This window comes from Antrostomus carolinensis, unplaced genomic scaffold, assembly GCF_000700745.2.
Source record: "Antrostomus carolinensis isolate BGI_N321 unplaced genomic scaffold, ASM70074v2 scaffold31043, whole genome shotgun sequence".
NCBI classification, from domain to species: domain Eukaryota; kingdom Metazoa; phylum Chordata; class Aves; order Caprimulgiformes; family Caprimulgidae; genus Antrostomus; species Antrostomus carolinensis.
In genome coordinates, this window is record NW_010303668.1 from 32,530 (window position 1) to 44,822 (window position 12,293).

The 12,293-nt window shown below is 41.5% G+C and overlaps 1 protein-coding gene across 1 annotated transcript in view; it reads left to right on the forward strand.

Moving 5' to 3' along the window:
- Window positions 1–12,293, forward strand: part of CFAP44 (cilia and flagella associated protein 44) — a 40,752-nt gene that overhangs the window by 27,609 nt on the left and 850 nt on the right. The window contains exons 25-33 of the mRNA XM_029084069.1: window positions 1,671–2,174; window positions 4,063–4,266; window positions 4,739–4,934; window positions 5,910–6,020; window positions 7,480–7,610; window positions 8,754–8,870; window positions 9,848–10,049; window positions 10,749–10,909; window positions 12,229–12,293. The exon at window positions 12,229–12,293 is cut by the window's right edge and continues 67 nt beyond it. Of these exons, the coding sequence (XP_028939902.1) occupies window positions 1,671–2,174; window positions 4,063–4,266; window positions 4,739–4,934; window positions 5,910–6,020; window positions 7,480–7,610; window positions 8,754–8,870; window positions 9,848–10,049; window positions 10,749–10,909; window positions 12,229–12,293 (1,691 nt within the window). The remainder of the gene's footprint in view (window positions 1–1,670; window positions 2,175–4,062; window positions 4,267–4,738; window positions 4,935–5,909; window positions 6,021–7,479; window positions 7,611–8,753; window positions 8,871–9,847; window positions 10,050–10,748; window positions 10,910–12,228) is intronic.

Here is a 12,293-nt window from a genome sequence, read left to right on the forward strand (position 1 = left end):
AAAGTCTTATCATCTAGTAACTGGGATGCTTTCCTTAAAACACTGAGCTAAATAACCCCTGCCATGAAGTACCTTTACAAAACCAGGGATGTGAACAAGGACAGGTGTTTCTAGTGTGGCCTCTCCATATTTGTACTTTGGCAATTGCTGCTTCTGGGTAGTAAGCATTGGAATCTTCCTGTCTTTGAACCACAAAGACAGAATAAGCTCAAATGTTATGCAATATCTTTGTAGCTTTCCTTGTGACTTCTTCTCATAGGAACTGTTTTTCATTTTATTGGTCTGGAGTGCAAAGAGTGACAAATTTCTTTAGCTAAAAGAACAATGAAGAAATAGATCTATTGAACTTGGAACTGTCTAGTTGGTTTTTGGTAGGAAGGCATATTTCTTGTCCTGATTACTGACAGAAGAGCCTCTTCACTGCATGGTTTATCTTTATCTGGTGAAGTGTAACATACTCTCAATAGCCCTGAATCTTTTCCAGTCTTATCCTCAGGAACTGGTTGCCTCATCTCAGGCACCCTGTATGCTGGGTTGCTTTGATAGCAAGATCTAAGCATTACAGAAGCAATGCTACAGTCTCAGGGAATTTGTTGGATCATCTTAATCTCATGCTGCACTAGGTTTTGCTGCATTTGGCTGTTTAATTCCCACCTCTGACCTCTGATATAAGTGTCACTTTTCAGATTAGTGGATCTTCATCTTGAGTTGGAGAAAAAATATTCAGCTGATGCCAGAATTTTCTGAGTTGACTTTGGGACTCTGGATTGCTGGAAGGTCTGGAGAAAATTTGTTTCAGACATCCAGTGGCTTGTATGAAATCCAAAAGCATCTGACAAAATGTTATTTTCTTGCTCTTAATATTGCTATCTACTAATGCCATTATCCTCTATACCTCAAAAATTCAGAACTTTGTTCCACTTCTAACCACCTGCAGTAGCTGTGATTTCAGCTTCACCATCACATATAAAAGACAAGAATCTCCTCTGCCTTCCAGAACCTGCATTTATGGAGAACTGCTTCAGTATCTTTGAGGTTATGTGAGATAACAACATTGTTTCAGGGACTATGTCAAAGAAGTCTAGATTTCAGTACAGCTGGGCATTTGGTAGTGTGTACAGTAAAGGTCCTCTCAGGTATATATCTTTTGTCTTGGGGATGGAAGTTTACTTTACAAAATACGAAAAGAAATCTAATTTTCTTTTTGTTAGTGTGTTATTTGTACTGTATGCCTGAAAAGAGGGCCATATATCACAGCTGAGATACTCTCTGTATATAATGAGAGACAGCCCAAATGACTAATCCTCTAAAACCCACAGCTTATTTTCACAGCCTCTGTCTGCTTTCTGCACTGCTTCATCATCTCGTGTCAAGAAACTCACAGTCAAGACAGGAACTGAGAGAATGGGAAAGCCTCGTTTCACTTCTTACACCTTTGCTATTTTCTGTGAAGGAGAAGAGGAGAGGTGGTTCCAAAGATATTAAAACCACAGACTGAAAAATAGCTGCTTAAAAATGCTAATGTGTGAAAATGGTACAGAAAAGAAAGACAGTATGGCAAGAAGGAAAGTCAGGATGACAAGCCTCTTAACCATTACTTCTGTTGGGAAAGACTGCATGCTATGTAAATATTCCTGGGGACTCCTACTAAAATTGTTTTTCCTTTGCAGATCCATAAGAGGAAAGTAAATATGAACAAAGAGATCATGTCCTTGCGGGATCTCAAGGTTTCTGTTATTGATGAAATCAAGTGTTTAGTGCAAGAATTGAAATGTATACAGGCAGCCTTGGATTTATCAGAACGTCTCCCTGTTCCCCTGATCCCTCAGTTACACCCAGATGAGGTTCCAGAAAAAAAATTTGAGTATGACAGTGACAAGCTCCTGAATTTTAAAGAGAAGCAGGAGGCCAAGGCAAAGCTTCATGAACAATTGGAAGGGTCTCCTTCATCTCATGCATTTGGGCTTGGGTTTCTTCAAGCTCCTTCCATTAAAGAGATTGATTCCATGGCACAGGCTACAGATGCACGCCCGATGAAAATAGCATCATCTGTGGACACAGAGCAGCAAAAGGTTTTTGAGATCGAGAAGGCAGAGCCAACAGAAATGGAACTGGAAATTTTGAAGAGGGAGAAAATAAAAAACCTATACTTGCAGGAGACCTTGATTAAAAAGGTAGGAAATCAAAAGGGGTTTTTTTCAGATTGAACAATCCCACTGCCTCAGAAATAAAACCAAGCCCCTTCCTTCTGTCTCAGGATTGCAGCTACTCTTGCCTTTCCGAAGTTCAGGAAAATGCTATGTGGTGCAGATTTACAGTGTAAATCCCTAACTGTGACCTGTGTGCTGGCTGTCACTTGAAAAAACAGATCTTAGATTCCTTATTGATTGTTCTATGAAACCATGAGCTTAGTGGCCAAAAAGACAAGTAAAATGTTAGAAAATACTTGAGAAGTGATGAAAAGGAAAAGAAGGGGCATCACTACCATTATGTTCTCAGCTCTTAAATAAGAGTACTGCGTCCAGTTCTGGAGCCCCCAACACAAGAGAGACATGGGCCTGTTAGAATGAGTCCAGAGGAGGCCACGAGGGTGATCTGAGGGCTGGAGCACCTCTCCTATGAGGACAGGCTGAAAGAGTTGGGGCTGTTCAGCCTGGAGAAGAGAAGGCTCCAGAGAGATCTTATAGCGGCCTTCCAGTACCTGAAGGGGGCCTACAAGAAAGCTGGGGAGGGACTTTTCATAAGGACAACTAATGACAGAACAAGGGGAAATGGGTTTAAGCTGAAAGAGGGGAGGTTTAGATTAGATGTTAGGAAGAAATTCTTTCCTGTGAGGGTGGTCAGACACTGGCACCAGTTGCCCAGAGAAGCTGCGGATGCCCCCTCCCTGGAAGTGTTGAAGGCCAGGCTGGGTGAGGCTTTGAGCAACCTGATCTAGTGGAAGGTGTCCCTGCTGGTGGCAGGGGGATTGGAACTAGATGATCTTTAAGGTCCCTTCCAACCCAAACCATTCTGTGATTCTATGATTCTATAACTGTAGTCCTGACCCTGTGGTCTCAAAAATGATTTTGTAGAATTAGAAGAGGTACAAAAGAAAGTAACCAAAATGCTTAGTCATGGAAAAGCTTCTTTAAAAGGCACATCTAAATTAATAAAGCATTTTTGGCCTGGAAAAGATGCAACTGAAGGGGCTGTAGCAGAGGTGATAAAATTATGAATAGCACAGAAAAGGAGAGTGGGAATCAGCTCTTAAAAGAAGGAGAGATATAAAATTAAATGGTCATGTAGAAAGCTTGAAATATGCAAATGGAAATAGTTTTGCTATCCAACAATAACTAAGCTTTGGAACTCAGCGTTAGGATGTGGGGGAAGCTACAATTTGATAAAGTCTGGAAGAAAAATCCATTCAAAGCTGTTGAACAAGCTCAGGATGTCCCCACATCGGAGTTTTAGAGGGTGCAGAGAGGAGCATGCCAGAGGTGTGCCACTTGTTCACTCTCTTTCTTATTGTCCTCTCTCTAATTTCTGCTGTTGGCCATTGACTCTTTGGTCTTCCTCAACACAGACTCCCTTGTATTCATGTGTGTGAAAGTTTTGAGAGAATATCCAAATGCTGCTGTGACATCACATATATATAAGTTAATCTTGGCAGCTGCTAGTACTGATTGAACTGTAAATGTCTAAGGGAAGAGCTGGCAGGTATTCTGAAAGTCAAGGCAGAAGACATGTATTTATTGCTCCACCTGGGATTATTACAGAAACTACTTCAGCCTACTGTAAAACATTCTATGAAGATTAAAATACTTCTGGGGTGAAGTGGGGTGCAGTGAAATGTTCATGTGAAGCTCTGGCGAATCTTTTACTATTGTGCTGAGTACAAAGACACATTTGGGGTTAACTTTGTCTTTCTGAGCTTTTCAGTAATCCATAGTAAATACCATGGGCAAGCTGTTGATTTGGCAGAGAGAATTTTCCCCTTCTGCTCTTTTCTCTAGCTTTACATGTTTAGCTCCATTCCTAATACTTTCTCTGTTCCTCATTTGCCTCTCTCATATGCTCCAGATCAACACACTGGTGATCAACTTTGATGCTGAACTTCGCTTTCTCCGGCACAAGAAACTGAAGCTGGATGTGCAGATGAAAACTGCTGACCTGCACTACATCACGTTGTATGAAGAGCTGCTTATCCTGAGAAACCTTGAGAAACATGAGAACCTTCTCCAGGGCCATATTAACACCCTCATCAGTGAGCAGAAGGCTATGCAAGTAAGCAGGCTACGTGTCTCTGGGTTTAGCGGTACCACTAATGCATGGCTTGAAACAAAAGCAAGCCATAAAGTAAATGGTGGCATCTCTTCCACAGAATCACACAGAATCACAGAATATTAGGGATTGGAAACTCTTTGCTTCATTTTAGCACTGATCTAACATCTAGTCCTAAGTTTTGGAAAATAAGAAATCTCTTGATGATCAACCTAGGATGGTTGCTTTTAACTTCCAGTAGTTAATTTTTTCATGGTCTTAACAGCTGTATTTTAATAGGTACTTAATGATGTGGAATCGGTGACGAATTGTATACTTAAATTTAAGAAAATGCTTCTAGGTTTTGTTTGATTGGACCACAGGTTTTAAAGACAGAAAGTAAAGTTTTGCATTTCCAGATCTTCACAGGTATATCCTATATACATACATATGTGGGTTGTACCTTTTAACTGAAGTAGATTTTTTATTTGTTTAGTCAAAATTGAAGAGCTACCTTGCACAGATGGAGGATAGAAAGTGTGAGATTGTAAAGCTCCAGGAATGTGAAAAAGCTCTTTATGCCAACTTCCAAGCATCCCTTGGAGAAAACAATGAATTCACCCATTTTCTGACCAAGGTTCTGAAGAAGAAAATCAAGTGTATGGAAAAAAAAGACATTGAAAGAGAAGCAGGTGGGAGATACTGTTCTGTTTGTTTTGTTTTGTGGATTTGTTACACAAAATGGTCAAGTAAATGTCTTTCAGTCTAGCTGGAGCCCTGGGTGCATGCAGCACTGGACTGGGTTCAAAAAAACATAGACCAGACTTACCCAGATTTGTTTATATACTGACCCCTGTTCTGTGGCAGCCATCTAGAATGGTAACAATGGTGTAATTCAGTTTCTAACATGACTACATTTGTCTGATGAAAACTCCTGAGATTTCTTCCTGTAAGTCAGTTCTGAGGACTGATAATTGGTATGAAGAAGGGGCAAAGCTTTAAATAGCTACTTCCTATGCTGTGCCAATGGGAGCTATGGATAAGTGATTGGTCTGCCACAGTCATGACATTCTCCTTCCCATTGACTAATGAGAGATCATAGACCTAATCTGCAGTCGCCTATTAGTCACAGGACTAAACATATTATGAAAGGATTTCATTTGTCTCAGTGACTTGGTTTTAAACTGTTGAGGCTAGGCACTCTTACCGAGCTAAAATACTTGTGCTCGCTCTCTGACTTGGCTTTTGATTTCAAATGGGAGACGATTATCAAAAAGCACAGACAACAGTGATGCTTTTGTGATAGTTTTGTGCCTCTGTGTATTTTGCTTGGTTGGTTAATCTCTGTAGCAGAATGGTAAACCCACAAGGTTTAAATTCCTAGCACGTATAAAGAGAGGAAAGGTTATTGAAGGAAATCCCCAAAATGGGCCTGTGTCTTGTGCATTTGGCACTACCAGGCAATCTCTCTCCCTCATATTTTTTTTCTTTTTCTTTCTGTGAAATTATCAAATCAATGCAATAGGCACAAGGTGCCTTGATCCATATATTACCAGGGTGACCATTCATGGATTATTGGGATCGTGTTCACCAGTGCATTGGCATACTTCACAGCTGGTGGGTCTGGGGGTGTTCTGCAAACCAGCAGTACTGTCTCTTTCTTCCAGATGAAGAAGATGAGAATGAAGAGGAGAATGATGAAGAGTCCAACTTGAGGGCTGATGAAGAAAATTCTGGATCTGAAGATGAAGTCTTTGATGACTCTGTTTGCCCAATGAGTACCTAAGCCATCTTTTCTTGGGTTGACTACTGTTTAGCTTTAGGGACAATATTGTGTGTTTAAATAGAAAACACAAAATTTTTCATTATTCACTGCATATTAATGCCATTAAGGGCCAGGATGTGTGTACCCCTCCTCAGGGCAGCGTTTCTCCCCAGGAAATCTCAGTGAAGATAATGAAACCACTGATAGTATAGGATACCCTAATTAAAAAGCTTGGAAAAATAAAACTTAGCTAAGCACTAAGAATTAATTATTTTGTGTAAAGAACCAGTCACAATTTCAGGGCTGTTTTCTGAAGAGAAAAGGCCCCTCTCAGGAGCGGAGCTGTAGGTGCTCTCTGGCAGCCTGCTGCCTGGCCTGGCTGGATCCCTGTTCAGGGAAGGTCTGCAGGGACCCTACCACGCTGTCAAATTAAGCTCTTTGTTACCACCTCGTGGATTTATGCAGCATTTGCCTGTTGCTGGGCTGCTCTCTTATGGGTGTCTGAAAAGTCAGGAGCTTTACTTTGCAAAATCCTCTTCATTCATTCAACAAAGACAAGCAACTTCCCCCCCTTTTCTTTTGTATGAGTTAAACTAGTTTAGGGTGTTGTTTTTTTGGTCTTTGTCAGTGACTATGTAACAACACTTCTTTATTTTCAGTTAGAACTTTCCAACAAATTAGATTATCATATTTTTTTTAATTGGATTTTAACATCATTTCCACAAATTGAATTTTTTATTAACTCCTCATTCATCTCCTTTTTCAGTAAAATGTTGGGAACAAATGAAGATTTTTACTTTTTATTTAAAAAGTCTAAATTATTAATTTAGTAGGGAAATTACATGTTGCATTAGCCTCTTCATATTTGTGTCTTTATGTGTCATTTGCTTTGCCTTTATTGGACTCTTTTTTCATTATGCCTGTGGATTTGGGCATAGTTATGCACTTGGATTAGTGAAATATGACTGAAATAACTGCATTAGATATAGAAATTCACAGATCTCCCTTACCATGAAACAAATTAAATAGGTCCTATGAACCACAGCTTTGTTTATAAATAAAGCTATAGATGATCCTTACAACAAGTTCATCATTTATAGTCAAGGGTGCTATGGGTAAACAACTGTGTGTTCACAGAATTGAAGCTGACATTGTAACATGTACTGCATGACTTTTACTTACAAAAGCTAACTTTGGAGCACTTGGCTTTGATGCATTTAGTCTCACTCCTGAAAACAAACTATCATCTTGACTGAATGTAAAGAAAAAAAGATGCATCCAAGACATTCACCCCCTCATGGAGGAATGGGACCCATGTGGTTTATGTTTGAGAAAGCTCCTGAGAACCAAGAGCATGGTCATCTTATGGGGAATGCTGGGCAATGTGCACAGTAGGATAGGCTACTAGCTCGAGCTTGTAACTATAGTACAGTCATAATGAAACTAAGCTATTCTGACTCTTTCTTTCTCAGACTGCAATGAGGCACTCTTCCAGAACACCATCCAGCTCCAGCAGAAGCGGTTAGAAATTGAGAAAGCTTTAACAGAGGAGAAGAAAGTTGCTGCTAACCTCAGAAAGAAATATCGTGCCCTGGCCAAAAAGGTATTGTAGTGGTTTTTTTCTCAGCAAGCACTGGCTGGCTCCATTTCTGGTAAAATGTTGTGCTAGTGATTTTGGCTGAGGTTTAAAAACAAAATCCTAACCCTTTGAGAGGCCTCAGTTTGGGTAGATACACCTGTGGGAGGCAACTCAACATGGGTCACCTGTCCCCCTAAGAAAGGGTAAATCAAGGTGGTCCGACCTTAGCTGCTATGGGGCTGGATCCAGGTTTTAGGTCCAGTTCCTTCCTAGCTGTCCAACCATCATGCAGCAGCAGAACTGGGTTCTCTTGTTCAGATGAAACACCTGGTGTAACCCGGACTATACTTTGTGCATCTCTGTGGGGATGGAGAGATTAAAGAATCCTTATCCTAACACAAATGCAGGTTAAAATAAATGCATAAAAATGCTGTTCTTCCATTCTTCCATCTATTTCTTTTGCCTTTAGATATTTTCTTTTGCTCTTTGTCATAGTAATCGCTGAATAAACTCTCTTCATGCAAGTTTTCCTTTTAGCTTTTTTGAGCTCCTGCATTCATCAAGACATTTGATTTATATTAATTCCAAAATATCTTAATTTGAAGGGTTATCCAGGATAGAAAGAGAATTTTGCCAAAATAACATTATGCAAGGCTTGCATTTATTGTGTCTCAAAAATGTTCCATCAAATATGCTTAACTTACAACATTTTTTTGTTTAGTTTTTAAAGGGTTTCCTCAGTGCCAGCTGCCACATATTCACCCTGGGGTCTGACATTTGAGTCTGAATTGTTTCTTTCTCATGCAGAATCAATAAGCATTTCCAGGCATAACACAATAAAAAAATATCTTGCAGGCTCTGTAGATCTAGAAGTGTTTAAGACACTAAACAAAGCAGCTGTCTCTTGATACATATAGGGCTTCTCTACTAATGAGACACTTATGAGTGTGCATGTGTACAGAGGTATTCAGGGTAGAATCTTGCTTGAATATGTAGATGTGCCTTGTGTTTGCCTATGAAACTCACCTGTCATAGTGTATGTTAAAAAAAGGCATTTTTTTCTGTGCTTCTTTCCCTTGGATCAGGAACTCTAACACAGAACCTTACTGCCTTGTGTTCTTGAGTATTGTAGATTTTTTTATTTGTCCACAATTTATCTTTCTGCAGGCAAAAGTAGTGGAAACCAGCCTGGACACTGTAGACAGGGAACTGGAGACCTTTCAGTGGGAAAAACAGCAGAAACTGAATGAGCTACATGTGGTTGTGCCTTTGAAACTCCATCAGGTAATTCAAGATGATGTGCAGATGTGCAGGTGCAGAATGGCCTATGTACATCTAAACAATGGTGTTACTGTGCTTTGGGGCCCTTAGTTCCTGCTTCACCGTAGTCTCCTGGGAGTGAAATGCCATTAATTGAACTTTGTGCTGATATTTCCTCTAGATTTTTTTTCCCTTCTCCTATACTGGCAGAAAAGAGGTAAGGACAGGCAGGTTGGCACCTTGCTGAAATGTGCATAGTCTTCAAGTGTTTTATAGGTTTGGCATGGGATTTTCCTTCAGGTCCATATCTACTCATATTCTCCTGGAAAAAAAAACCCACCCTAACCCCTCTTTCCCCCCACCCCCCCAAAAAAAAACCAAACCAAAAAAACCCCACAAACAACCCCCAGAAAAGCCCACAAACTATTGAAACTAATGGGAGTTTTGCCCAATTCAAGAATGCTGGACTGGATGCAATGCATTCATCTACACAGCTGTTAGGAGAGGGGTGTTGTGTAGAAAATGAAGAGGAAAACTCAAGACAATACAGTTATTTCCTCTGAGCTGAATCCTTAGAGAGGGAAGATAGGCCTCTGCCTGATCTGGCTTACATACCTCTGAGGCAAGCTCAGCTCTTTCCATTTGTTTTATCTCCCTTCATTAAAAGGTTGGTAATAAAGCCAGAAGAGTCTAAGGCCCGACTGTGCAATCCTGCAGCTCCCAGATTATTTAAAAATACAGTTGACAAGGAGTCCCTTACTGCCACTGTTCCAGGTGCCATAGGAGGGTGGACACCTCTACATGTAGGCAATCATCACAGCTCTAATTAGTCTTTGAGCTTTGCTGAGTGGTAGTGATTCCCTGGCCCAAAACAAGAATAGTGCCCACACTTACTATTACTTCACCCATTAGTTCTCGAAGGCTCACGCATTTGTTATCCAGAGAGATCACCAGCACTCTTAATCCCTGATGTCAGCCTTGCTTGTGGCTGTTTCTCACAGGTGGAGTACTTGGTTAATGGGGAGATGCCCAGTGACTTCTCCCAGGCTTTGGTATTTACCAACCAGTCCTTAGAGTATCTGCAGAAGAGAATTGTCGACCTACATAACGAAAAGATAATGCAAAGAGAGATCTATAAGGAGGCCCAGGAGCAACATAAGCAGCTTGTCCAGGACAAAAAGGAGATGGAGATAAGTATTCGACGTAAGTAACAGAGACTCTGCACAACACAGCATACTAATGCTCCTCACTCTGTCCCTCTCCCTGGGTGTGGGTAACTCATCAGGTGTCTGTCTTTACACTCGCGTAGATGTCACAGAAAATAAAACAGAAAGAGCAGATCAAGTGGACTGTTTTGATGAAGTACTGGTAGTTCTCCAGCACTGCAGAGTCATTAGGTTGTGTGAAATAATATGGGAACTTAGTATCAGGAGAGTTGACTGAGATGGGACACTGGAAGTCAGGACACATGATTGATATTTGGCTGCAAACAAGAACTGCTAGGAAAAAAAGTACTTTCCCCAAAGCTGTGTAAGCTTTTTTGGCAATGTCCTCCTCTGTGTAATACAAGAACAATGAAGCAAGCCCAATCCGAAACACTTTCCCAAGGACCAAACCCAAAGATGTGTCTAGCACCACCAAACCTTTGGAGGCCCTACACAGCCTTTGGTGTGGGAGTGCCTTACCAGGACTGCCCTAGAGCGTGGCTAAGTGACCTCACAGACATGGTCATGATCGAGGACAAACGACAACATTCCGTTGTGAGCTCTGTGTGGATTTGTGTGAATTATTTATTACAGAGCAAATACCAAAGAGCTCAGACAAAAAGCTGAGGGTAAGGCAGAAATCTGTATTAACCAATGAAAGACCGTGCTGCTATTTGTGCTGTGCCCCTTCTGCTAGGACTGCAAGAGAAGTGCAATCATCTGATGATGAAGAAGTTTGGCCGGCTTGTTGATTTTGAAGCAGTTCAAGCACACTCTGTTAACATACGCGTGGAAGAGTTGGAAGTGCAAATAATGGAGAAAGAATACTTGCACTCCCTGGAGCTCAAAGAGTGGGAGGTAAGGAGTGGGAGAAGGTGCAGGGCATGTGTGTTAGGATGATCCGTTAAGGCTTCATTTGCCTGGGGCTGAATAGCTACACTAAAATCTTCTGTGTTTGTTTTTTTTTCCCACCTGTCATTAATAGACCATAATGGCCCACTCCGGTTTGCCATCATCATTCCTACCTCTGCTCCTGTTGCTGCTGCACATCCTATTTTCTCACAGAGGTAGTTGACAACCTTTTTGTTTTACTTTCCTCACATGCATCCTTCTGCTTCAGTCCCTATGTGGAGCTCTTCCAGAGTGCTTTCCTTTGGTTTTCAGCTGGCACTCAGCACCAACTGCCTCCTGCCACCGCCTTTGGTGACAAACTGTTTGAGTACAGGGCAGCCCTTGCTCATGCCCAGGATCTGTGCAGTCTGGAAAGCGCATGTCTCTGTCTGGGGGTGGGGGCTAAGGCTCAGCCACTGTGGTGCAGGCAGGCACCACTCTTATGCTGCTTACAGAACACTGTCCTTGGCTGTCCTTTTAAATACATGGAGAGAGAATAATTGGAAACCAGTCAGGGAATAAATCTCTCTTTGAGTAAGGATCATGCCTCTTGTTTTAAACTGACTTAGTTTTCCTGCCCCCAAGCAGCAAAACATCAGCACCACCGTTATACATCTATCTCATATCTTCCATGATTTCTACGTTTTCCTGTTGACACCATGTTCTGGACTTAGCCTTGCTGGTGGGTATTCACTGCACCTTAGGGAAGCGAGTCTGGTGTCCTTCAACACAGCGCACATACCTCTAGATCTGGCTCAAGACTTTTCTAACTGATGTCAGCAAGGACACAAGTAGGTTTGAAATGAACTGTCCTGGCCCCTCCTTGCATATTTGTGCAGCACAACACATTGCCAGGAAAGCAGAGTGTTCAAGTAGATTTGCAGTTCCTTGCTCTCCTGTGTTTGTAGGTAGGCAAAGAACCCCTATCCTCTCTCTGGATGTGGATTTGAGAGTCAAAGCTCAAAGTGGAAACTCACAGCCCCAGCTTTCTCTGTTCCTCTCCTATGCTGGCTTGTGGCAGGTGTAGGAACCAGCTTAATATGCAGCACCCATACAGCAGTATTATGTACCTAAGGGTTTTCTCTTTCCCACAGTTTTTTTTTTTTAATAAAATTTAAAAAAAAGAGAAAAAGATAGTGCTAAAGGCACTGCGGGATCAGGTGGGGTATGCAGGATCAGGCTGTTGTTTACCTCTCCTGTGGCACTTGTGTTGTGCCTAGCACTGCTTCCCCGCTTCACGCTTTTTGTCCTCTCTCATCCCAGCTCAACCTTTGATGTCTTTCTAGGAAAGAATCTTAGAGCTGCAGCAGCAGCTAATGAAGCTGACAAAGGAAAACACCGGCAAGCTGCA